This window comes from Molossus molossus, unplaced genomic scaffold (genome assembly GCF_014108415.1).
Source record: "Molossus molossus isolate mMolMol1 unplaced genomic scaffold, mMolMol1.p scaffold_m16_p_12, whole genome shotgun sequence".
In the NCBI taxonomy this organism is placed as follows: Eukaryota; Metazoa; Chordata; class Mammalia; order Chiroptera; family Molossidae; genus Molossus; species Molossus molossus.
In genome coordinates, this window is record NW_023425347.1 from 89,443,389 (window position 1) to 89,470,195 (window position 26,807).

General features: G+C 52.3%; 1 protein-coding gene across 3 annotated transcripts in view; it reads right to left on the reverse strand.

The window, feature by feature from the left end:
* Positions 1 to 1,992: 1,992 nt before the first annotated feature.
* The window catches only part of EPHB2 (EPH receptor B2), a 177,711-nt gene continuing 152,896 nt past the window's right edge, over positions 1,993 to 26,807 (reverse strand). Inside the window, exons 7-16 of one of the 3 annotated variants that reach the window (XM_036255457.1) lie at positions 19,644 to 19,806; positions 17,574 to 17,682; positions 16,649 to 16,713; positions 8,999 to 9,121; positions 8,195 to 8,442; positions 7,010 to 7,225; positions 5,976 to 6,125; positions 4,628 to 4,821; positions 3,608 to 3,763; positions 1,993 to 3,086 (exon numbers count right to left, since the gene is read on the reverse strand). In XM_036255457.1, the coding sequence (XP_036111350.1) occupies positions 2,978 to 3,086; positions 3,608 to 3,763; positions 4,628 to 4,821; positions 5,976 to 6,125; positions 7,010 to 7,225; positions 8,195 to 8,442; positions 8,999 to 9,121; positions 16,649 to 16,713; positions 17,574 to 17,682; positions 19,644 to 19,806 (1,533 nt within the window). In that variant the 3' untranslated portion in view covers positions 1,993 to 2,977. Of the gene's footprint in view, positions 3,087 to 3,607; positions 3,764 to 4,627; positions 4,822 to 5,975; positions 6,126 to 7,009; positions 7,226 to 8,194; positions 8,443 to 8,998; positions 9,122 to 16,648; positions 16,717 to 17,573; positions 17,683 to 19,643; positions 19,807 to 26,807 lie in introns of all 3 variants that reach the window. The other 2 variants (XM_036255456.1, XM_036255458.1) reach the window with 2 other exon arrangements.

Sequence of the window (26,807 nt, forward strand, 5' to 3'; positions counted from 1 at the left end):
CCAGGCAGCGGGCGGGCGGCTCAGAGCCGTGTGCCTGGGTGAGCAGCATGGCTGGCCCCTTCCTGCTGAGAAGTAAGTAAGAGGTGGTGCGGGAGCTGCTCCAGCAGCAAGAGAGGCAGGCATCCACCTGCACCCGATGGTCACAGTGACGTCTCTGTGGTCCTGAGTGGAGACAGAGGGTCAGGGCAGCACCCTTACTCTTGAGAGGCAGGCAGGTGGGGGCCCAGGACCACTGAGGACGCAGGGCCCTGGAGGGTGGACAGGCAGGCGTGCTGGCTAGCAGACCCAGCCCAGCAGCTTAACACAGGAAGCCATCTGACAGGAAGCACTGAGTGCCAGCCCTCTGTGGGCCCGAGTGGGGGGGGGGAGGCTGGGGAGACAGAGTTAATCTGAAGAGCATCAGGGTAGCTCCCTCCAGAAGGTGACCTTGTGTGCTGGGACAGCTGCCACCCGTGCTGGGCATCTTTGGGGCACAAAGGGCGGCTGGCTGGGCCAAGGCCGGCCAGCTCTGGGGAAACCAGCCAAGGCCTTCCCTGTGGCTTGCTCTGCTGTTCCCCCTGCCCAGGGTGGGGGGCATGCTCCCCTCTAATCCCTTCCTTCCCTTTGCATCTCAGGCTCCGGAGAACGGGTGAGTGACAGACGACAGGCTGGTCCATGCTGGATGCTCTCTCGGACCATCGAGGGGCCTCTAGCTGGCCACCTGTGACCTGAATCTTTCCCACTGGTCAGTCTCCCAAGGACAAAGGGACAGGTCCTGAGATGAGACATCCCTGCCCTCCCTCCTTTAGACTCCCTGCCTCCTCCTACACAAAGAATTCTGATTGTACGTGAATAGGAGCCCATTTGCGCAGACATTAGTTGACCAGGATAAGGTGATCATCCCTGTGGCTTTGACTGGGGGCCCATGAGTGCTCCAGGACCCTCCCCATCCCCTATCACAGCTCACCTAGTACCTGGACCCCCTTCCCCTGGCCCAGGCGAGCTGAGTACGCCAGTCAACCCTGCTCCCGATGCGTCCTGCAGAAGCATCAAACGCTGAGTTCTGAGCTACTTCCAAGTCACCTCTTTCATTGACTGTGCTTTTGACAAGCCAGAGCCAGAAATACCACATGGACTTTGGTGTCCTCCATATAATTTCTCAGCCCTGGGCCTTCTATAACCCTGAGGGAGGAAGAGCATCATGGGTCACTTGACAAGTTCCAAGGGTGCAGGGTCTTTCTCTTGGAACTTACAGAGAACAGGGATTGCTTTACAACTAAGGTGTTTATTTCCATTCAATTCACTAACCGATTGGTCCGCTCAGGTGCCTGCATTTGCTCACGGGAGGGAGACTGTGGCCAGACCCCTCGGCTGTTGGGTTTTCCCCACAGCCCAAACCTTTCAGCTCTGAGCAAAGGTCGGAAGGAGGGAAGGGGTGGCAGAGCAGCGGCACACGTCCCCCGGGAGGAAAGGAGCCTGCCTGCGCGTGTCTCCGAGGGTGATGCTCTGGAGGCTGGGATATCACAGTGAATGATCCAGGTCCCAGCCTCTGATGCAGCCTGGCTCAGGCTCCAGAGGTGAGACTGGGTTCTGCCCATCTGAGGGCACTCAGGAACCTCAAAGGGGCCTATTTGCCTGGAAAGTACTGAAAATATTGGGCAGGAGAGTGGACAAGTGGGCAGAGATTCTGGCTCTGCAACCTCAGAGCCTACTTCCTGCTCAGTCTGTTGCTTTCAAAAACAGCCTGGGGGGAGGGGATGCTCCTTCACCTTGGCCCCCTGTCTCTGCCCAAATATCACTCAGTCTATGAAGGCCCAGATGGCCCAGTGGCAGTTGGCTTTGGTGAGGCCTGGCAGCAGGTGGGAACTCTATTCAGGGGGAGGAGGGAAGGGTGTCAATGAAAACCATATAAAAATCCAGAAATGTGCATATAAAATCTCGCCCTTGGTGTATTGCCTAAGTCAGTAAGCAGAAAGCACCTTCTTCCTGGAGAAGGATCAAGTCCTCAAAAGGTAGGAAATGTCAGAGTGTCACTTCATTGTCATTAAAAAAAAAAACCAACCAACAAACCCCCAAACCAAATTCACCCCTGACCAAAATACCCCCAGTCCACGAATCGCTGTAAACAAACCCAGACGCAGGATCAACCCTCCTCAGTGGCAGTCGGAGCTGATGGTGGTCACTGCAGCCTCAGTCCTCCAGGCGGGGGCGGTGGGGTGGGCGCCCAGCGGGCAGGGCCGCCGCCTGTGCGCGTGACACGGACGTGGAGCTGCAGACCTGGGGGCTGGACGGCCTCGGGAAGGCTGCCCTTTCTGGTGCCCCTGTATTTTCCCTGACCCAGGAAGACAAGAGTCCCTTTTCAGCCCCATGAGCCAACAGGAGAAACAAGTCTTTTTCATTGGAGTTTCTAAAATATTCTCCAAAGACAGAAAAATTCTTCTGTTTGCCCAGTGGCGGTGGGAATGGATGTTCCCAGAGTGGTTCCCAGGTGGCTGCCCGTCTGTCCACCTGGCACGTGGCTGTTGACTGAGGCCTGGAACAGCAGCCTGGGGAGAGGAGAGAAAGGTGGCCCTGGTCTCTCCCTTTCACATTTGTTTTCCTGAAAGTGTTTCTTGGCTCCGGCCAGGTCGCCTTCCCAGAGGGAGTTGGAGAGAAACTGCTTTTGGTCTCCAATTGGACACTTGCATGAATCTCCCAAGCCCTTTTTTTTCCCCCAAGAACAATGATCACTTTCCTTATGAGAATCCTCTTTAAAAAATATTCCTTGTATTTCCCGCCCCCTCCCAGGATCTGCTTCCTTTTGCCCCATTCCCTTTTTTCCATCATCTGAGTTGCACGTGTTCTTGGTGAGGTCTCATGGTTGGCACGCTGCTTGGTTCTTCCTGTTGCTGTGGCCTCTTGGCAGGTGGCTGACCCTTCGGTAGAGAACCAGGGAGGCCAGCATGTGGGGTGGAGGGGGCGGGGCCTGGAGGAACAGGTGAGCCGAGGCAGGTGAACGTCAAACCTCTACAGACTGGATCTGGTTCATCTGTGCCCGCATCACCTGGATACTGTTCAGGATTTTTTTCTGGTGGCCAGCCAAGGTGACCCCAACCCGGAGAATGTCCCTTTGGGAGAAAAGCACATGTGTTAGGGAAATGTAGGGGTGGAGGGGACTTTGGGCCAGATAGAGAGCTGCCTGGGCTTCTCCAGGGCGGTCCTGCTAGAGAGAGCAAAGGAGGAGCTTGGGCGTGAGCGTGGGGGAGTGGACGGGCGCCTGGAGCTGAGGTGAGGGACTGTGTGAGGTGGAAGGAGCGTGCGGCTGGGAGTCAGGACACCAGGTGTGCTGTCTCCTCTGCTTCGGTGAAGGGGAAGGGAGCTTGCATTTACTAGGTACGCACTCTATATTCTTTGATCTTCTTACAATCCCCCAGCTTACAGAAGAAAAAATGGGGGCCGAGGGAGGTTCTGTGGTTCGCCCAAGGTCACACAGCCAGTAGGTGGCAGGCAGACCTGGGTGTCAATCAGAATGTGACTCCAGAGTTGGCTATCTCACCCCGTGGTCCCCACATTCCTGCTGGGACTATCTATTTTTCACTCTCCAGGGCCCCGCGCGTGGGAGGGTGGGTGGAGGCAGCTGGGCACTTACTCCATCATCATCTGTGACACGACGTCGAAGGAGGTGAAGCCGGCGCTGGCGAAGCTCTCCTTGTACTGCCCCATCTTGATGGCCTCCAGCCACTCGTCCACTGTATTAAAGCTGGTGTAGTCGGGGATCGTGCGGTCCAGCAGCGGCAGGTTGATTCTGGTGGTGGGGTGGGCAACAGAGATGGTCAGGGCACATGCTGGCATGGGTGCGGGTAAGGATGGGCTGCAGGTGTCCCTGTGCATGTGTACCCACCAGTGTGAACACAGGTGAGTGTGTATGTATTGGAGCATTCCTGTATGAGGAGGCATGAGTTTGAACCTGTGTAAATGTGCACACATGTATGTGTATGAGAGAGCGAGTGTGCAGGCCTCAAAGCTGAGGCTATCTGGAAAGTCTGGGGAAGTCTCTGCAGGGACTGCCGAGGGGCTGGCCCGCGTGTGAGCGGGACGCACTCCACACTTGTTTCCACAGGAGGGAGTTCAGCTGCACCGATGGCTGATGATCCCCGTCTCCTCCCCCAGTGCTATTCTCCATCTTTGTCCACCCTGGTTGTGCTGTAGGAGGCTGATGCGTAGGTGCCTATAGATGTGTGTAGGTGTGAGTCAGTCTGAGAATGGGTGTGTATCTGTGTGTGAGACTGTGTGCGTGAGCGTGAGCATGTGTGAGAGTGTGTGTGTCTGTGTCGAGAATGCAAACACGTTAGTACAGGTTTGGGTGGGAGGGCAGTCAGGGAGGAAACTTGGTGATGAGTAAATCTGTTCACCAACCAAGAGTCTGCTAACTGGAACACTGTCCTACAGGCCACGCGTCCTCCACCTCCCAGCGTGCACTGTGCCCTGCACTCCCTGCACCCCAAGGCAGTGCAGGTGCCCAGCACACGCTCCTTCCCTGGCCCAGTTCAGGCAGAGCATTTGCCTGAAGCCTGGGGAGTCGGGGTGGAGGGTATTTGGAGAGGGTAAAAGCTGGCCGGGGCGGAGCCATAGAGAAAGGCGGCAGGGCCAAGGCAGTGTGGGGCCATACCCGGAGGAGAGGGGCGCCATGGCTTTGAGGCTGTTGGGGTTGCGGATCATCTTGTCCAGCGTGTTGACGATCTGACCAAACTTGGGCCGGTGGTTGCGGTCCTTCTGCCAGCAGTCCAGCATGAGCTGGTGCAGGGCGCTTGGACAGTCCATGGGTGGTGGCAGCCGATAGTCCTGCTCGATGGCGTTGATTACCTGGGGACAACACAGGGGCTGAGTGGGGTTGGGAGGGTGGGTAAGAGCATCAGCCCTCTGGCCTGGCCTATCTTGCCCCCAGTGCATCTCAGAACACGCCTATTCGGTTGCCCTCCGCCTCTTCCAGGCAGCCCCAGGCATGGACCTCACCTGGGTTCCCACCATGCACAGCCTCAGTCTGACCTGGCAGCTGGGCGTGCCTACCCCTGCCCCAGTCTTGGGAAAGCCAGAACCGAGATGGGCTGTGCCTCAGGATCCACCCTCCCTCCTGACTCCGAGCCCCCTCCTGACTCTGAAGGCCCCAAGGACTCCTCTGTCTGGCCCTTGACCACACCCTTGGTTCCAGTGCCTTTTCCAGCCCCAGGTGAGAGGTCCCTTTCTGGTCAGGCCTCACAGCACAGCCTTGCAAGCCCTTCTCACCGCCCCCACCTGGCTCTGTCAGGGAAAGGAACTCAAACACCTCTCTCCAGTCTGTCCTGCCACCAGGGCCAGACTCATCGTCCCCAGCTGGATGGGGTTCACCTCCTGCTCAAGCAGCTTCTTCAAGTCCTACCTGTTCTGCATTGTTGCAAATCAGGGTTCCTCAAGTCGGCTTTCAAATGCCCCATTATCGAACCTCACCAACCTTTCCAATCAGCTTTCCTCTCCACTGCTCCCCCACACAACCCCTCATCATCCCACTTCTGGGCCTCTGCACGGGCTGCTCTTTCCACTGGAATCCCTCACATCTGCAAGTCCCACTACCGTGTACGTCCCTTCATCCTGCGAGACTTCCTGGCTGATCTTGCCCACACTGTTCTGCCTCAACACCTGCCTTCTCCGGTTTGGCACCCGATCATAAAAGTTCCTGATAACTTCATTGGGTTCCCCGAATAATCGTATTGTCTCCAAATGAAACACCTGAGGGGCAGACACAAGGTGAATACATCCTAAAGATTTGCTGATTTGTAGGTGTCGGAAGTTTCCTGCTCTTGACCCCCCTGGAGATTCCAGGGTCCTGTGCAGACATCTGAATCAGCCATCAAGGGCTGGGAGCTGCCCTTGCCCAGGATCTCAGAGACATTGCTCCCTCTGGGAGATCAGCAAAAGGCCAGGGATGCTGGCTCTTCCCCTCCCTGATCTGGCTGGCCAGAAGCTCTTTCTTGGAGACTTACATCCTGGTTGGTCATGTCCCAGTAGGGCCGCTCCCCGTAGGACATCACCTCCCACATGACGATTCCATAGCTCCACACGTCACTGGCTGAGGTGAACTTCCGGTACTGGATGGCTTCTGGGGCTGTCCAGCGGATAGGGATCTTCCCACCCTGTGGAACAGAATGAGGAGGGTTGTTGGGTGGGAGGCTGACTGGTCTGGTCTTTGCTGTCAATATGCCCCACCATACGCCTTGTGCTGTACCCGTTGTATGAAGCATCTTACGGTTTCCTAAACTCACCATACTGCTTCAGACCTCCGGGCATTTGCACGTGCTGTTCCTCTGTGTGAAGTGGCTTTTCCCACTCTGCCATCTGGAAACCTCCTCTCATCCTTTAAGTCCCTCTGAAAGTCTTTCCTTAATTCCCAGAGTTGCTCACTCTTTTTAATCCTACAGCTGTGCCCATATCTCTCCATCAGGGAAGCACTTCTCATACAGAGCAGTACTCAGATCATTTGCTACTTTCCTGGCTCCGACTGTATTATCTCTGTGCTCTTTGAGGGCAGGGACTATGTCCTATTCCTTTCTGTTAAAACTCTTGAACAACCCTGGCTGCTTTCAGGAGGCAGTGGTCAGCGTGGGCATTCAGGATCTCCGAGATTTGGCCCTGCCTACCCTCCAGCATGCTTGCTCATCACCTGTCCCTTCCTAGCCTGCTTTCTGGTATCACCTCGCCACGAGAATATGGCATCTCACAAACTTTTATTGGCCCTTCAGCTTTGAGCTCAGGTATCACCCCCTCCTGCAGGCTTTCCTCTGCCTTCTAAAGCTGGCTCATAGCCCTGTCACTCCATGTTGCTCTGTACATATGTGTCCCACCAGCCTGTGAGCTTCAAGAGGGTAGGGACCATGTTCATGCCTGTGCATCCCTAGGGTCCAGCCCAGTGCTTGGCATGAGCAGGTGTTGGTGGGTGAAAACATACTGCAGGGAGAGATGGATGTTTATGCCCTCTTTCCTGGCACTATGACTCCAGTGCTCCCTGCCTCCGTCTTACCAGGGCACTGGTGTAGGTGGGGTCTGAGGTATCATCCTCCAGAAAGCGTGAGAGGCCAAAGTCAGACACCTTGCAGACCAGGTTGCTGTTGACGAGGATGTTGCGGGCGGCCAGGTCACGGTGAACATAGTTCATGTCCGCCAGGTACTTCATGCCAGCTGCGATGCCCCGTAGCATTCCCACCAGCTGGATGACGGTGAACTGCCCATCGTTTTGCTTCAGAAGTAGAGAAAATGCAGAGTAAATGGAAGGGTATGAATCAGACTGTGGATCGTCTTCACAATGGGAAACCAGGGCCCTGCCACCCTGGCCTAGGCTCCGTGTGGGAAGGACTTAGGTACGTGGGGACCTTTGGCCCAGGAGAGGCCAGTTTCAGGGTGGTGGAGAGAGCCCAGACTGTGCAGCAGACACAGGGGGTTTGAATCTGACTCTACCCCCTGCTGGCTCTGCAACCTTGGACAAGTGACCTAACCTCTCTGAGTCCCACTTTCCTCACTTGTGTGTTATATGGGGATAAGTGACACCCACCTGCCAGTGCCGTGAGTTAAACAAGAGAGTGCATGAAGGGCCCTGGCACATATTAGGTGCTTGAAAAACATTCGCTAAATGGCAACCAGTCCAATGGTATTCTTCTGATTCCTTGTTAGTGCTCTTAGTCTATCTGGTTGACTGTGCCCTCCTAGGGGGCTTGAAACTTGTCTCTGCTGTACTTGTGCTTTGAACTCCTCCTACTGGCCTGTAGTTCTTTGGAGGAATCCAAAATCTGGTGAAAATTCTGGACTAGGGGTCAAGAGACCTGGTTCTAGACCTGGCTTTTACCTTGACTCTCTGGATGACCCTGGGCAAACTCTACCTCTCTTTGAGCCTCAGTTTACTGTGCACAAGGAGAAGGTTGGCTAAAAGCATGGATGGCAACAGATTTCAGGCTATATGCCAACTCTGATCAACTGGCTGTGGTTTTCTGGACTGAGAAGGATTCTGAGATTTGCTTCTGAGTATGGTTGGAGACTTCTGGGATTGATTAGCAATGTCTGCTGTGGGTAAGGGAATGGAAAGTGACAACATCCAAGCCATTCCTGATCTAGATCTCTTCCCAGACTCTTCAGGCTCCGACAGTATGAAGCTACGTCCACCACTCCTTTTCCTGCCCCACCTACGGTCCCTGGTACTCTTGGCTTCCCCTACCCGGAGGAAGGAGTCCAGAGAGCCGTTCTCCATGAACTCAGTGATGATCATCACGGGTGTGCTCTTGGTGACAACACCCTCCAGGTGAATGACGTTGGGGTGGTCGAACTGGCCCATGATGGAGGCCTCGCTCAGGAAGTCCCGGCGCTGCTTCTCAGTATAGCCCGACTTGAGTGTCTTGATGGCTACAAAGATCTCCCTCTTGCCTGGCAGTTTCAGGTGGCCACTGCATACCTCACCAAACTCCCCTGGACAGACACCGAGAGAGGCAAGATGTCACTTGGCAGGTGGGAATGTCACCTCCCTGTAACCTCCACTCCTGGGGCCTCCTCAATGGTGAGCTCATCCTCTTGGCCAAAGAACCCCTTTGTAGAATAAGGGGTCCCAAAAAAGTCCCAGCCACCTTTGAGAGTAAGTGTAAACTCTTCATGGCTGTCCCATGGTGTTTGGATGGGCGTGGGGTGAGGATGGAGGGGAACCAGGGGAGATGAAGGGAGGGGCAGAGGGTGAATGATGGGAAGGACAAAGCACTGGACTGAGTCCAGAGAACCTAGCTCAATCTCTGATGTGATGTGCAAGCCCCTCCCCAGCCCCATGCCTCAATGTCCCTGTCTGTTGATGAGGTGGTTTTCCTGGATGACCTTTGAGGACCTTTTCCACCTTGGGCATTCTGAACTTCAGGCCTCGGAGGGTTCTTTGAGACTCCTGCCCCACATCCTACCCTCTGTCCCAAGCATACACATTGAGGGGGTCACCGACCCATGGCTGAAGCCATAGTACCCTGGGAGGGCACCAGCCACCTACCTGCTCCAATCACCTGCTCAATTTTGACACAGGAGATGTCAATTTCCTTGGCAAACTCCCGCACTGCCTCATTGGGGTCTTCGTAGGTGAAAGGGTCGATGTAGATCTTCATGCCTGGGGTCACTGAAGGATAAGACCAGGCTTGGTCACATGCACAGACTTAAGATGTGGACAAATGGGAAGGTGAAAGCCAGTCCATCCATGGAGGGAAATATATTCCCATGTGGCCCCCCCTAAGAACTAGGCAACCCCCTGGAGGTCACTTGACCTGTCTGGATCTTGGTGAGCAGATGGGCACTGAACAGAAGGGTGAGGGGAACAGATTGCTCAGCAGGGTGTGGTGGGGAGGGTCTCAGGCTCCTCTGAGACTACTAAAAGTTTTGGCTCCAGTGGCCAGAGAAACAAAAGTTTGCATATGTATGTATATAACATTACAAGACAGGAAAATCCAGAAAAATCTATACTTGAAGATAGATTTTAGAGAACTTTAATATTTATTTCCAGATTGTAAGGAACATGAATTATTAAATAGGTTCTAGCTCTAGTAATGACTTCCTGGAGCTGTTAAATAAAAGTCTGTCAGGATTGATTAGCAGTGTCTGTTATGGGTGTGGGCATAACAGGGAAAAAGGACAGATAGGTTTCTCACTCTTGTGATAGAGAATCAGGAGATCCAAAGTAAAGGAAGAGGAAGTCAAGAAGGGAGGGGGAGACCTGTAACAAAAATACAGGAAAAGCAGGCAACAGATCATGTTCTTGGGCTTCTGCTATGGAGGTCTCCCTATATTTCAAGGCCTAATTCAAGCCTCCTCTCCTCCTCAGGAGACTCTGGCTGCCTCAGCCCTTCCAGGCAGCCCCAGAGCCTGGAGGGCTGCCTCACTAGGGTCTGAGTACCCATGGCTCCTGGGACCACCTCCTGGGTCCCCCACTAGCCAAGTCTTAAACCTTTCTGGGTCTCAAATTCCCTGTTGATCAGGGTGTGGTAAGACATGGACATATTCCTGATCTGTTGTGAATTTTTTTTTTTGAGGCAGAGGAAGGAAGGAGGTGACTTGGATGTCAAAGAAACAATTCTGACATCAGCGTTGAGTCCACAAAAGCGTTGGAAAAAGGGGAAGATGATCCATCCCACAGCACCTCTCCCGGACAACTGGTCTCCCGCCGCCCAAGGCATCTGTCTGTCTCCCAGCCCAGGCCTCCCTGTAGCTTCCCCAGCTCCACGCCCACATTCTCCCACTGCTCCAGGAGCTGTGATGTTTTGGCAGCAGCTCTAGGAGTTGGGAACTAGAGTCGCTGGTTGGTGAGTGGGACCATCAGCCCTGCTCAGCTATGTGAGCTTGGACATGTTAGTTGACCACTCTCAGCCTGTTTCAGACATTCCAGGAATCTAGGAGGTGGAACCTCTAAACAGGGATTGGCAACCCGGCTGTCTGTTCTGTAAATAAGGTTTTATAAGTAAAGTTTTATTGGAACACAGCCACACACATTCCTTTGCCTGTTGTTGCTGCCACGCCAGTGGCTGTGTTGAGGAGTTAAGACAGAGACCACATGGCTCGAAAGACTGAAATATTTACTCTCTGGCCCTTTATGGACAAGTCTGCAGCTGCCGCTCTAACATACATGAGCTTCATTTTGGATTATTTGTTTGTCTAGCCCTTTAAGTCGGGGTTTGTGAATTAGAGTCTGTGAACCACTTGGCAGTCCCAGGGTGGGTTTGGGGCGGGACAGAGGGTGGAGCCTGGTACTCTCTTAAAAAGGAGTGCATTTATTATTATTGCCTTTTTGAATTAGAAAAATAATTCATGTTCCTTACAATCTGGAAATAAATATTAAAGTTCTCTAAAATCTATCTTCAAGTATAGATTTTTCTGGATTTTCCTGTCTTGTAATGTTATATACATACATATGCAAACTTTTGTTTCTCTGGCCACTGGAGCCAAAACTTTTAGTAGTCTCAGAGGAGCCTGAGACCCTCCCCACCACAGAGCTCAAGAACCATCATCCTAGACAGTGGGAGCCTGGAGGAGGGGTGGGTGTGTGATCTTTTCTCACGCCTCCCCGGCGCACTGCATATAGCCTGCACCCAATAGACACTCAGTGTCTGCACAGCTGCGCGGAACCCAGATGACACAGATGGAAGAACTGCAGGTGCTACTTACTGAGCCCTTTGTGCCTGAGACTGTCCCCGGCTCTTGATATGCATTTTCTCATCTCCTCCGCCCGACAACTTTTGGAGGAAGGGATCGTTATTCTCATTTCACACGTGAGGAAACTACAGCTCAGAGAGGCTAGCTATCTGCTCAAGGTCACACAGCTAGCCAGTGGCACAGCCAGGATTTGAACCCAGGTCTATCAAACTTGAGCCAAAGGCCAGTACTCTTAATCACCATGCTCACTGTCTCCTGGATAAAATCCAACCAGCTCCGGTCCATGCATTCTCCTCCTGGAGTATTCAGCCAAGACTTCTTCTTCCCCAACACAGCCCTCCTCAGAGCGGGGACATGAGCTCCCAGGAGATGCTCCTTTTTTTTTTGCTCAGACTCAGTGACTGGACTGTGGATCTTGGGGACTGACTTTTAGCCTCCTTCCTAACAGAACTGGGGGAAGCCCTTTCTGCTGGGTCAGCCAGGAGGGAGGACAGGAACGGGTCAGCTCAGGGAGCTAAGGGGAAGCACAGTAGGAGTTCAAATCCTACTTGGGTGCTGCCAACCGATCAGATGCCACCCCGAAACCTTGGCCAGGAGTGCTGATCGGGCGGGCTCTATATCGCTCCCAAGACAGAGGCAAGTGCTGTTCAGTGATGGGCCCCATGGACAGCTAGCTCCCTGCTTCTCTGCATGCCAGCAAAAGAAATGATTTACTCAGAGGTCCCAGACACGCCGCATAATTCTTGCCTCTGTGCTTTTGTTCGTTTGGTTCCCTCCACCTGGAACACCCTTCCTTCTTTGTGTCCAGATGAAATGCCACCTCCTCTGTGAAGCCTGCCTGAATTCTTCCAGTGGGACCCATGGTTTCTCCCCAGGCTCCCACAGCCCTGTCTCCACACCCACTCCTACGGCCCTGATGTCTGTATGACTTTCTTACCTTGTATCAGGGCTCCCAGACATGCATGCACAGACCTCCCCCCCCCCCCCCCCCCCCCGCCTTTCTGGAATACTCTGCCGCCTGGGAGGGCTTGCTTTACCATTGATCCTCCAGGGGCAGAGAGGCTGTGTCTGTCTCGTTCATGCTAAATGCCAGGGCCTGGCAAGTAGGGTGCTAAATAAATGCTTATTGATCGAATAATAGCATCACTCACTGACATGCCCTGTTTTTCTCTCTCCACCTCTTGGGGGTCATGAATGCCTTGGAGAATTTGACAGAAGCTATGAATCTACTCCTTGGAAAAGCATTCACATGTGTGCACACTCCCCTATTCAGAATATAATTCTGGAATTATGGGCCCTTGAAGCTCTAGGGGTCTGTGAACCCCAAGTTATGAGCCCTTGCTCTGGAATTTTTTCTCTGGAGCACATACAAGGAGGTGGTACACAGTAGATGCTTAATAAATACTCTGAGTGAAGCCATCCTGTTTCCGTGACCCTTCGGTTTCCCCTCTGCATTAATAGCACTACCGGCTCACAGTTCAGTGTGGATTCCCGGGTGCCAAGTCCTTTTCTAGGCACTTGAACGGTATTGACTCTGCCAGGCAGATGCTGTTATCAGGCTGAACCTTAGGAAATTGTGCTATTTGACTGCTTTTGACCTACAAAAATGGCAATTGCATTTGGTCCAACCTAATATTACCCCCCCTTTTTCTTGGATGAAGAAACTGTGGCATAAGAAAGGTTGAGTGAGCTGCCCAGGGGGGCACAGACAATAACTGGCAGAGGTTTGAATCCAGGGAGTCTGGCTGAATCGACACTTGTAACTAACTGCCAGGCTCAGTGTTCTCTGCTGCTTCCCCAACCTGTCCCTTGGAATCGGGGTGAGCTCCTCGTGGCCAGAGCCTTGCACAGGCCTGGCTGCCAGGAGGGGCATTTGCTGACAAGAGCTGCATGAGGACCTCTTCAGGCAGACTCTTCAGAAAACACTGGGCTGCTGTTTCTTTCCTTCTTTCTTTCTTTTAATCCTCATCCGAGGATATTTTTCCACTGATTTTTTTCAGATAAAGTTGGTGGGAGGAAGAAAGAGGGAGGGAGAGAGGGAGAGAAACATCAATGTGAGAGAGAGGTATCTATTAGTTGCCTCCTGCACAACCCCGACTGGGGCCGGGGATCGAACCCGCAACCGAGGTACACGCCCGTGACCGAGAATGGAACACCTGACTCTTTGGTCTGTGGGCCGATGCTCTAACTGCTGAGCCAAACTGGCCAGGGCTGGGCTGCTGTTTAGATGATCTATGACTGTCAGGGCCGCCAACTCTGAAACTAAATGGGAAATGCAGGATGAGTGAGGAGGAACAGGCAGTCAGAGACCTGAGTTTGAATTCCGGATCTGCCAGTAATAATGGTCACAAATAAACAGTACCTACCTCAGAAGGCGAGTGCAAGGATTAAATGAGAGTTTTTTTAAAGGGCTTAGTAGAGTAGTTGGCAAATAAAAAGCACTGAATAATTGTTAACTGTTATAATGAAGAGTTGGCTATGGTTAAATATTATTATTACAAAGCACTTTAATGTCCATTAATTTATTTAATTGTCACAACTCTATGAAAGAAGTATCATTCCTGCTACTTCCCCTAGAAAGATGCCAAGGCTCGGAGAGGTTCGATGACTTCCCCGAGGTAGCCTAGCCGGCCCGTGGCGGAGCAGGAATGAGAAATCAGGTCTCCACATCCAGGCACCACACACCTTGGCACTCACTCAGCACCTGCTGAATGACGGAAAACGTGAGCCTATGAGGGTGACTTCAGCCAGTCACGCACTCCTCTGGTGTCCTGGCCACACAGGGCTGCTGGTGGATACGGATCACAGGGCTGGCAGTGCTTTGAGAAAACGGAGTCCGGCTCAGACGCAGGGAGTGAGCTGCAGCTTTACAATGTGTTGGTCTAGGAATAAACCCTGGGGTCTATTTTTAAAGTAAGCCCCAGCTGTCACCTGTTTCCCTGTCACTGACTCGCACTCTAAATAGTGATGCTTGCAAATGGCTCCAGGTGACAGTGTTTGCGAGCCTATCTTATTCTAGCTCAGTCAGGTGGAGACAGCACAGTGTGGCTAAGCACGTGCACTCTGGAGCCAGACGCCTGGGTTCGTACCCCAGCCCTGCCCTGAGCATGTGTGACCTCTCTGCCTGTTCACTCATACTCACAGTGGGAAATGATGAGGATTAAATGAATCAATACATGAAAAGCATTAAAACAACTATTGGCCCGTAGAATACAGTCAGTTGTTTAGCTACATCTACGATCATGATTGTATAACTTGTGGAATAGGAGGGAGTGATGCAATTTATGACTTTTACTTGAATGTACAGGTGATTTTTATTTCTGTGTAGTTAAATTTGCCCTTTTCTTGTGATCTTTCCATTGCTTTTATGCTTAGAAAGTCCTTTTCTATCCACATTTCGGTTCAATAGTTACCTAAATTGTCTTCTGGAAATCTGAATGGTTTAATTATTTTTACATTTATGTCTACAGTGATTGTTAAGACATGGAACTTCTACTTCAAACTGAGTTTTCCCCAGAGGCTTAATATCCAGAATTCCTCGCCTCTGCCCTTTTTGCTGATCCCACATCCAATCCTGCAGCAAATTTAGTGGTTCTACCTTCAAAATACGTTAGAATCTGCTCTGGCTGGTTTGGCTCAGCAGTTAGAATGTAGGCCGGCGGGCCAGAGTCGTGAGTTGGATTCTGGTCAAGGGCACGTACCTTGGTTGCAGTTTGGTCCCTGGCCCTGGTTGGGGTTGTGCTGGAGACAGCCAATCGATGTTTCTCTCTTTCTCTCTTTCCCTCCCTCCCTATCTGAACATAAATGAAAAAATATCCTCACGTGAGGATTAAAAAAAAAAAGTCAGAATCCAACGACTTCCCACCATTCCCATTGCTGCCACCTGACCTAGCCTTCATCATATCATCCCTGGACCATCCTAACAGCCACCTCCCGGGTCGCCCTCCTTTTGTCCTTGCCTGGCACACCTCAGCCCCATCAGTGCATTTTCTACATGGCGGCCAGGGAAGTCCTGTCAAAACTGTAACTCGGAGCTCATCAGCCTTTTGCTCAGACCCTTCTAGAAGCTCCCTATTTCCGACTCAGAATAAAAACCAAGGCCCTGCTGTGGTTGACAAGAATCTGCCTGTTGTGGTCCTCATACTTCTCCCTCCTGCTCCCTCACTCTGCTCCAGTCTCACCGGCCCCTTGACTGTTCCTGAAACTTTCCAGACACACTCCAGCCTCAGGGCCTTTGCACTGGTTATTCCCTTGCCTGGGAATCTCTTCCCTGACATATCGCTACACAGCTCACTCTCCCAGCTCCTTAGTATCTTTGTTCAAATGAAACTCTCTTCGTGAGGCCAACCCCAACTCCCCTGTCTAAAAATGCAACCCTGACCCCACCACTCTCGGTCTGTTACCCTGTTCTACTTTTCCACAGACTTTCATCTTCTAATTACCATATGCTTTACTCATTTACTACATGTATTTTCTAAAAATTCTCTGTCCCTTACACTAACATATAAATCCCATGAGGACAGGGCTATTTGGCTTGTTTACTGTGTGTCCCCAGCACCTGTAACAGTGCCTGGCATACATAGTAGGCCACAACAGAGGTGTGACAAATGAATGGTCATGTTGATGGCCCCCTTTACCCAGTGGCCATCTGAGGAACCCTAGGGTACCCCACTGAGTACAGTTTGAGAACCTACATTAGACCCACTGGGAACTCCTGTGCACTGAGTGAAGTCTCAGACACACCTTCTCCCCACCCCCACCGTACCCCCACACAGGTTGTTGGTTCTGCCAGGGCCAAATGAAGAGGAATCTATACTTTTTTCTCTCCCTCTGCTGGGCCCCTTGGGAGGGGACGTTGCTCCGGGTGTGTGTGGCACGTGTGCTCCCAGCCCTGGCCTACAGTGGGATGGGACAGTGGGGGAAATGGAGGCACTGGGTGGGGGTGAGTGGTCACGGGAAGAGTCACCAGGAAGGAACGACACCTGCCACCTCCCTTCTCTCTCATCTCCAGGCCAGAGCCCGGGGTCCTCATCATCATCTCCGCTTACCTATTTATCCTACAGGTGTGTGTCTACTGACTACCACGTGCGGGGAGTGTGCCGGGGCTGGGGAGGCAGTGGGGAGTGTCAGGCACGATACCAGGTCCCCAGGCGTGCCCAGCATTATGTTGGAGAGACAAGGGAACGGCCGTCACAGTGCAGCCGGGTCAGGGGCGCTGTGCAAACAGACGAGGCCTTAAATGCGGCGGGGGTGGGTCAGGGAAGGCTGCTCAGGGGTTCGTAGGAGCCTGAGGGAGAGTAGGAGATACTCAGGTAGGGAGAGGCTGGGGGTGCTCAGGCTGAGGGAACTGCGTGTGCAAAGGCCGAGAGGTGACAGGGGGCTTGGCACGTTCAGGGAACAGCTTGTCGTTCAGTCTGACTGCAGCAGAAAGAAGGCTGGAGAAGTCGCCAGGGAACTGACAGTGAAGGGCCCCAGGGTGCCAGTCCCGCTGGGGTATACATACTGTGGCCACTGGTGTAGTGCTGCAGCTTGTCCGTGTACTCCGAGTCAGCACGCTCAAACCCCCGTCTTCTGGAACAAGAGCAAAGGGCTGGAGCCACCTGGAGGCGCCCGGGGAGCTGGGAGCCACAGTAGGTGATAGGGAGAGGGTGGGCTGACCCTTGAAACCAGATCACCGTCAGAGGCCTCCTTGCCTGTCCCTCGCCTAGGAGCCTCACCCGTCCTGGCCTCACTCATCCTTCCCATGTCTCCCGCAAGCCCAGGCTCCCTAGTCCCCTGTCCTCTCTCCAGCCGAGCCCCTTTCAAAGAGCAAAGCCACCTCCTCTTGCCATGGCCCCTGGCCCCAGAAAGTCTGGGGCTTCTGTCCATCTGACCTTATGACCCAGTCTACTCTAAAGTGGGGACCCCTTTAAGGAAGAGGAGTCTCTCTTTGCATATGCCCAGCATTAGTCAGGGAACCAACCAGGCCCACCTCCTGCACATGCCACACCAGCTCTTTGGGGTGCCCTTCACCCCCCCTCCTGTCTGTGTCCTCTCCATCTTACTGGAGCTCCACCGCCTCCCCTCTGACACTGAGCTTATGGCCCTGATCACGAAGGGGCCTCCACTAGCGCACGTGTCGGGTGACCTGCGTTCCTTCTCCACCATCCCCTTAGCTCCCGGCATCCTGCGGTCCTCCTGCCCACTGTTCTGAGACGGTCCTCATGCTGAAGTACTAATGTCTCAATGTGCCACCTCCAACAGTGGACTTGTCAAGGGCAATGCCTAACCCAAAGGGATGGGCTGCAACGGTGGCTATCTAGGTGGTGGGAGGCTGCTCGAGGGTCCCCAGGCCACCCCGAGCCTCTCTCTGTCCCTGGTACTGACGAAAATGCCTCCTCCATTCACAAGCACAGCCAGGCCTGGGGGGGTTGGTGACACCCACCCACCTGTTGCACACGATGGCGATGACAACCACGGCAATGAGGAAGACCAGGGCAGCCGCCGAGGAGCCGATGATGAGTGGCAGCTTCTCCTGGATGCTTGTCTGGTACTCGGCTGCGGAGGAAGCACAGTGCCGTGTTCTCAGCCTGGCTCTGGGAGTCCTGACACCCCATCACCCTGTGGGGCCTCCTGGGATCCCAGGCTGTATTTCTGCTCCTCAGAGTACCTGTCACTTGCTCAGGTGGAGAACTGGCTGTCATTTGCTCACAAGTAACCATGAACTGCTCTGACCCTCAATTTCTCATCTATAAAATGGGCCTAACACCTCCATCTCAATGTTGATAGGAAAATCAACAACAATAAGCTGACATGCATAGAGAGGCAGTTACAAGCACAGACTCTGGGGCCAGACTCCCTGGGTTTGAGTCCCGCCAGTGCCACTTACTATCTGTGTGGTCTCTGATAAAGTGACTTTCTTTTCTGTGGCTCAGTTTCCTCTTCTGTAAATTGGAGAGAATCATACTTCCCATTTAATAGAAATTGTTGTGTAAGACACTCAGAACACCAGTGGCATTGTGAGCACTCAGTCAATATCAACTGGTATTGTTAATGAGTGTTTTGAGGGTTGGTCACTGTGCTAAGAATGTTATGTATCTTGTCTGAGCCTCGGAACAGCACAGTGATGTACTGCCTATGTTACCCCATTCGATAGATGAGGAAACCGAGACTTAGTGAGGTTATGACTTGCTTGACGTCACACAGAAATTGGCCCAAACCAGCACTTGAACCCGAGGCTGTAGGCTTAAATGAGATAATGCGTAAAATGTACTTAGCATTGGCCTGACTCTTGGAAACCACTCAGTATATTCTTAATGCCACCAACATCATCACTGTTTTAATTTTATTATTCATTTGCTTTCATGACCAGACAGGCTTCCTGAAGTCAGGGACAAGGTCGGTTCCGGGTCCTTGGCGCCAGCACACATTTGTTGAATTAATAAAGAAAGGATCCTTGGACAGTCCTCCAGTACCCATGTCAGTGACACTCAGCCAGCACGCCTGAGGGCTGAGAAAGGTGAAACATGCTGCTGTGAGGAAGGGGATTTTGCAGAGGAGGTAGTGCTAGAAGAGATGGTGGCATCATGAGGGGATTATTGTGGTCAGGCAGAGGGCCAGGCCAAAGCCAAGGCCCACACCCAGGGACTGAAGTAGGTGCCAAGAAGGGACACTGGAGCCTGGTCTTAGGGAAAGATGTCTTGGAGCTTGGCTGGTTGGTGAAAGGGCCTCCAGACTCTCAGAAATGACAACTATAACCTTAATTACTATTTGGTGAGCGCTAACTCTGTGTGAGACTTAGCACCAACCCTGTGCTAGGGCCTGTACATTTATCCCCATCATTATTCTAGTTTGATGATGATGATGATGATGATGATGATGATAGTGAGATAGTTGTTTTCATCCCCATTTATAGATGAGAAAAACTGAGGCTCAGAGATGTAAGTTAAGTTGCTCAGGGCCACACAGGGCTGAATCTCTACTGTAATTTCCACCTGTCAGGCATCAGAGCCGACATTCTTTATGTTACCCCTCGAAGATTATTAGAGCAGAAAGGGTACTTAAAGGCCATAGGTTCCCAGACTGGGAGACACACAACACGTGGGCTGCAACCTCCTATTCTCTTGCCCTGGGTAGACATTACTAATCTATCCCAGCACTTCTTGCTGAACTCAGATGTGGCTTCAGGATTTTTTGCAATCCAACTCTAAGTCATTGAAATAGAGTATGGGAGAAAACCTGGACCAGGGAATGGGTGTGATTTGCTCAGAGTGACTCTGCAAGTCAGGGCTGTGCTCCCAGGAGTCGTGATGGTAACAGAGTATCACAACCCTTCCCAGGCCACAGAAACAGTGCCTTTATATATGGCTGTGCAGTTTCTACAGTGCACAGAGGTTCCCACCCAGGAGGGTTGACACCAAGAAGGGGGGCTGCCTTTTCTAACTTGCACAATGGTGGCCCTGGAATTCGTTCTGGTTGTGGAGTCAGTGCCCTCCTCCTGCCTCCTTGGTGCCTCTTACCTTCTGTCATGGTCTGGAAGTACATCTTGCCACTGTAGCGCCCGTAGCCCGCCACGGTGCGTGCCCGCACCTGGAAGACATAGATGGCGCCGGCTTTGAGGCCCTGCACAGTGACCGTGTTGGTGGGGCTTTTTATGGCTGTGGCGTTGTACTCACTGAGCTCCTGCCGAGGAACAGAGAAGACAGTTAGTGAGGTTGTTGCCCACAGTGGGCCCAGAGCCCACTGACCACTCCTGCCACTTGGGGCGGGTCTGGCCACTGGAAGAACATCTGTGGTTCCCAATTCTTCGCTTCCTCCCGGTAACAAAATCACACACCTGCAGCTTTTACATGTGATTTTGCAACACTTCCCACAAGAGAAGGCAGAGTGTATTTCTCCTCCTCATGGATGCTGAGCTTGTCCACGTGACTTGCTTTGGCCACTGGACTATTCTAGAGGACATGATGCAAGCAGGGGCTTTACATATGCTTGTTGATTTGGCTTGGCCTCTTATGGTTCTGCCATGTGCTGTGACTCAACCTGGGTAACAGCTGGTTTGAGAAAGAGAAACAAGGGGATAAGACCTTGACCTAACTTCTGGAATGAAACAGGGCGACTTCAGCTGACCCACAGACACAAACCTATGAGTAAGAAAAAGAGCTACTTGTTGTAGGTTGTTGGATTTTTGGGGTTGTTTGTTTTGCAGCATCATCTCAATAACAGCTGACTAATACACATACACTGAATGGTCCCTGTGTGCAGACCTTGGGGTCTAGACTGCGAGTCCTTGTTGACAGCAGGGAGAAGGCCCACATTGTTCACTTCTGCATCCCACTCCCTGACCCATGCCTTGATGGATTAAGAGCAAGGACCCCTGTTCAGCCTTAGCACACTTGAGTCAGGTAAGAATGAAGAGCCAGAAAAGGAGGCCCAAGGTCACATGTATCAGCTGATGGCTGCTTTGGGACTCAAAACCATGCAGGAGCCGCCTCTAATGTTCATGTCTTTGGGTTCCCAGGACCTAATGTTCCCTCCTTTGAGAGGTGCAGTGTTCAGGTTCTGACCTCCTGAACACTGCCTGTGGTGACCCAGGGAGCCTGGGACAGGACGAAGAGCCAGCTGCTGTAGTGGGGGTGGAGATGTGGTCGGGTTGGCTGCAAATGTTTACCTGCCTAGTGGATGCTATTTCAGACATCTGTCAGCTGCCCGGCTAACCTTCCCCAAATACCCTCTAATTGCATTAGGCCCGGGCTGGGCACTGGGGATCCACAGAGGTTAAAGCATAGGCCCTGATCTCGGAGAGCCCGGTTCAGAAAAGCAAACAGTGTGGCGATCTTAACCCTTTGAGGATCTGGAACTCCTTTGAGAAGCTCATGAAAAGCTATGACTCCTTAAACTGAAAAACACACACCTGCTTGTACATGTCAATCATCCACATGTCAGGGATGCACAGAGCCTTTGAATACTCTCCTGAAACAATTAAATGAGTGTGAGCAATGTTATTACAGATAATAATTGTAACTACAATGTTACTATAGTGTAGAGGTGAAGAATCACAATCTGGAGCCAGATTTCCTGGGTTCAAGTCCTTATTCTACTGCTTATTACCTTTGTGACTGGCCTCCTTTTCTTCATCTGTAAAATGGGTATTATAATAACAGCTACCTTAAGAGTTGTTTAGAGGATGGATAAGTCCTATACATAACAGGGGTAGGGTAGGCACACTGAGTTGAGGGGCATGTGACCTGGCCTGGGTGGGGGATGTCAGGTGAAGTCAGGGAAAGTTCCCTGGAGAGTGGAAGAGTTCACTGGAGTGGAATTTTGAACAACAAATAGAAGTCACCCAGGCAAAGAAGGGGGTGGGCATTCTTGGCAAGGAGCAGCAGGTGCAAAGGTAAGGAGGTGCGAATGAGCTGGGATGTGGGGGCTAGAGAGGGGCGGGCTGACCTGTGAGTGCTTCCTTCCCTTCCCCCATACCAGGAGGCAGCAGCAGAGTGGAAGCCTCTTTTCCTTTGCCGGATCACTTGCCCCCTCCTCCAGGAAGCCTCCCTGACCTCCAAGCCAGATACGTCCCCTTCTCTGAGCCTTGAAGCACTTGCTGTGGGTACCACAGGAAGAGAGTTCTGCTACATCCCCTTGCCCTGGGCCCAGACTCATCTCACTCCCTTGACTATAAACGACTGAGGGAAGGGGCTGTGTTTTGTTCCCCTGTCCCGAGCACAAGGTATAAGATGCAGAGGCCTTCTCTAACACCCACAGGATGAATGAAGGCTTCCCTTCTCGGCCTGACATTTCAGATCCTTCATGACCCACCCTTTGTTGGTCTCTCCTGCTACATCCCCAATGTCCTTTAGGCTCTAGCCATTCATAACGACTTCCCCTTTCCCTGGGAGGGTAGCCAGATTTAGCAAATAAAAGTACAGGACGCTCAGTTAAATTGAATTTCAGATTAATAATTTTTAGTATACGTATGTCCCATGCAACCTTTGATATATACTTATACTAAAAATTATTTTTAAAAATTCAAATGTAACCTTGATGTCCTATACTTTATTTGGCAGCCCCACCTTCCCGTGACACTCTAAGCCTTTGCACGTGCTGCTGCGCATCCGAAATGCCCTGTCATTGTCTGCCGGGCAGTTCACTGCTCAGTGCTCAAGGCCTAGCACAGGACTGCCTCCAACGCCCCAGCCAGAGGTCCCAGGTCCATTGTCTCCTCTATCACCTATTGTTCGGATATACATGTGTCTTCTCTAAGGACTGTGGGTTCCCTGAGGGCAGGGTCCTTATCGCATTCACCTCTGGGACCCCCAAACTCCGCACATGGTAGGTGCTCACTAACTACTGACACAACGAATGAATGTTAGACTACTGACAATCTATGAACCCAGGATGCACTACCAGGCTTGGCCACTAAGTGCCGCCGTCTAACATGGGATCTGTTCCCTCTTGCCAAGGGGGATGGATTGTGCAGACTGGGAGGGTGCCCACTAGGCTGGACGTTTTAAGCTCCTGATTATACGAGGGAGATGGGAGATAACTGTCAGTGGCAGAGGTGCTTCGGGAGGATGAGAACCACACCGAGTGGATCCCTCCTCTACGTAGGGCACAGGACCCAGCAGGGGATTAGAAGTAATTTCAAATGCTAATTCTCCCACTTGCTTGCTTTGTGACTTTGGGAAAGACCACTTCCCTGAGCCCCATTTCCTATTCCAGAAAATGGAACAATAAATTCCAACCCTTCAGTTTCGTTGTGAAGATAACATTTGATCAGTTAATCCCTGGCACAAAGGAGCTGATCTAGAGCCATCGATTCCCTTCCTGCCCCCCAGCCCCAAGAGTACCCTTATCTGAATAAGGATTATTTGGTTTAGCGGAAGAAATTTAGTATAAAACCCACTAGTCCTTCGTTTGAGTCCTTACCCGGAGACTAAGGGCCAGTGAGGCAGTGGGTACATTGCTTGAGTCTCACGAGCTTCAGTTTTCTCATCTTTAAAATGGGATCACACCACTATATGCCACACACAGTGGTTGTAGAGATTCAATAGGAAATAGTGGGTAAAGCTTTTAGCATCGTTTCTAGTACATATAAGGACTTATAAGTGTTGGCTATCACCATTGTTGTTATCATCACCAACGTTCATTAAACGGATGAATGAATGCACAAGTGAATGAACGAGTGAGCCAACGTTCCCAATGTCGATGCTCCACGCACCCTGGGCACCACCTGGAATGCAGCCTGGACTTTCACTCACTCCCTCCTCCCCCAACTTTTGCTCCCTCTGCTTGGAATGTTCTTTCCATTCACTTCTGCCAAGTAGAAATTTCTGTTGAATAGATACATAAATCTGCCATAGGTGGCCTCACCGACTCTTCTCCTCGAGCTCATGGGGAGCCAAAGGGAGCATGAACCCATGTGCTTTGGGGCAGCTGCCAGAGGAGGCCACCTCCCCCGGGATGCTGGAGCTGATGAAAAAGGCCAGCCCTGGTCTGCTGACCCCATTCGTCAGCGGCCTCTAGAAGACGTCCAGCAAAGTGGCTGTCAGCTCCGGGCTCCGGGCTCCGGGCTCCAGGCAGGCTGGGAAATCCCAGTAAAGCTGGGGAGAGGCCAAGTGGAGAGCCGGATCCAAAGGAGCCCTTTCTAAAGAAGGAAAGGAAAGTGGGAGAGGAGTCAGGGTTGGGGCCTGCATGGGGCCTCAGGGCTCGGTATCTAACTTCCCTGCCTGGGAAGATCTAGAGCATCATTAAAGAAATCAATTGCAGGCACCAGGAGGATTCTGAAGTATTAGGTAAGAGCGGGCTGTGGACTTGTCAGAAATAAATCTCACCACTTGCAGCCTGGCTGTCCCTCCCCAGTGGTGGGGCTGACTCAGAGGTGGTGGCTGGGCTGTCAGAGCCTCACCTGAGAGGCCGGGGACGGAAATTGCTCCTGGTTCTGGTTCTCCTCCTACCCCTCGGCTGGTATCTCCGACACTTCCACCAACTCCTTTTTCTTCCTCGCCTTAAATCTCGCCATTCTCCTGGATTCTGTCCTTCGACTCTGTTCTTCTTCTGCACCCTCCTGTCTGTTCTTGGCTACATCTCACTCCTGGGAAGCACCACACCTACATCTGCAAATCACGAACCCACGTCTGCCCCAGGAAAAGGCACCACTCTCTACTGGGAATTGACCATCACTCAAGCATAGTTTCTGAATTTCAAAATATTGTCTGAATCTGTCAGTTTCTCACCATCTCTGCTGCCAACTCTCCAACTCCATGCCATCATCATTTCTCACTTGGTGACCCATGAGAGCACTGTATAGGGTCTACCTGTGTTCCTGGGATGCCCTTGTAGTCTATTCTCCACATAGCAAGTTATAGGAATATTTAAAGTAATCTGAGTCAGATCACCTCATTCCAAAACCTTCTGGTGGCTTCCCATTGTACTTTACATTGAATCCAGACTCCAAAGGCCTAGAAAGCCCACCACACTTGGTCTTGCCTCCCTCTCCAAACTCTGCCCCTATAGATCGGCCCCTTGTTCATGTTGCTCCTGCCACACTTGCCTTCTCTGTTCTCTGAGTGCAGCCAGCACATTCCTGCCCCAAGGCCTTTGCACATACTATTCTTGCCACCGGGAATGACCCTTCTCTCATCACTTGTCTGTCTGGTGAACTCCTAGCATCTTTCAAGGCTCAGCTCAAATATCATCTGAATGAAGACTTCCTCTCACCTATGCCAGGATTATGGGCTCCTCCTTAGTGTCCTCATGGAACCTTTGCTGGCCCTTCTGTGGCTTGTATCACATCTTATTTAATGGCTATTTGTATCCGAACCTGTCTTTTCCCCTGGACTGTGAAGGGAGGGCCTCTAGGCATGCCTGGTTACTCTTGGTATTCCCGGCATCCAGTCCAAAGTTGGTGACAGTGAATGTTGAATGAACCAGTGTCCATCTCCCCACTGGCAGACGCCAAGCTGCCTCTCTCTGTACCCCAGGCCCTGGGAAGAGGGGCTGACAGAAGCAGGGCGATGTCTTATCACAGCCATACCTCAGGCCTGCCCATCTCTTGCCATTTGTGCTGAAAATCCTTCATCAGAACCTGGTCCTGTCTACCTCTGAAAGGTTATCCCCGGGAGAAGCCCAGAAGCATCCCTGGGAGAAAACCAGGAGGCAGGAGAGCCAGGTCTAAATCCCCGCTCTGCCACTTAGCAGCTGGGTGCTCTTGGATAAGTTACACAGCTTCTCTGTGCCTCAGTTTCCCCTCTTGCCCAGTGGAGTGAATAGCAACATTGTGAGAATGAATAAGACAATGAAAGCGATGTGCTTAGCACACAGTGAGCACTCATGAAATGTGAGCGGGTGATGACTGTGGCTGCCGCAAGGCCTGCTGGTCCTGCCACCTCTGGTGCAGGCCTGGGGATGCCCAGGCAGCAGCAGAAAGTAGGGCAGAGCTGCCTTCTGGTTCACACCTCCATCAGCTTCCCACCCCTCCCATCTGGGTAGGAAATGGGTCGTGGGCAGGACCTGTGCCGGGATTCCTCATTTCCGATCCTGTCTTTGGGGACAAACATTTTCAGTTTCATTTAATCATAAAGCTTCTTAATTAGTTTTTTTTTTCCTTTTTGAATTCTGAGTTGCTAAGCTGTCCCCGCCGGAGGAAGTGCACATGATTGCTCCTGCAGGGCCTGGGGCTTCCCGGGCCTGGAGCCGCTCCAGCCTCTACCTGGGATGCCGGGCTCCTCCAAGGCCCTCTGGGCCCAAGGGGTGGAGCTGCGACCCTGACACCACCCCCTGGGGACACAGCAGAGGAAAGGCAAGGTCTCCACCCCTGAAGAACAGGCCACGGGAAGGGATTCACCATTTATTCATTCAGCCAACATTTACCTAGTGTCCCTGGTGTCAGACCCAGGGCTCTGGGGATAATGTGGTGACAGGAACAGATGGGGGTCCTGGCCTCCAGGAATGCGCTGCCCAGGGGAGGGATGAGCAAGGAAACACTCGTGAACCAGCTGCGTGAGGCTGGAGAGGTGGCTGGTGAACCCCTGAGACTCACCAGGGTTTGGGTGATCCAGCAGCTAACAGAGTGAGGGCCAGGCGGGGCCTCAGAGGCGGGGCTCCAGCAGGCTGGCTGGAACTGTCCCCCCCTCATTTCCTCTCAGTCCTTAGGGACAGCCTTCCCATTCCCACGGGGCGTGGCCTCAACTGAAGCACTTCCCACAGTCATTTACACCTTAGTCTGAAAGAGACTCCAACGAACCATTTCCCTGCAGCCTCTGTGGCTGTTCGGTGCCTCAGGGAGCAGGTAAGACAAGTCACCAAAGAGAATTGCCTGGGCCTCTGGTGTTCAGCTGCTCTGTTCTGGCCCCTGTACAGTACAGGCCTCCATTCACATGAGCTTAGCTCACTGGGCCTGACATTGTGTAGCTCCTGCCCACTGTGTGGCAGGCAGGGCGGGAGAGGGAGGAAGGACAAGCATACTCCACTTTGCTGAGGGCCAGGCACCTGCTGGGCACTATATCTGTTTTTTCCCTTTGACTCGTACAGCTCCCATGTGAGAGAGGTGGTCTCATTCACCCTGACACAGGAGGAAACTGAGGCCGAGAGAGAGGAAGATGGCTGCCCAAGGTCACACAGCTGTCTATGGATGAAGCTGGGATTTGAACCTATGGCTTCTCACTCCTCGTCCAATGATCCTTCTGCTA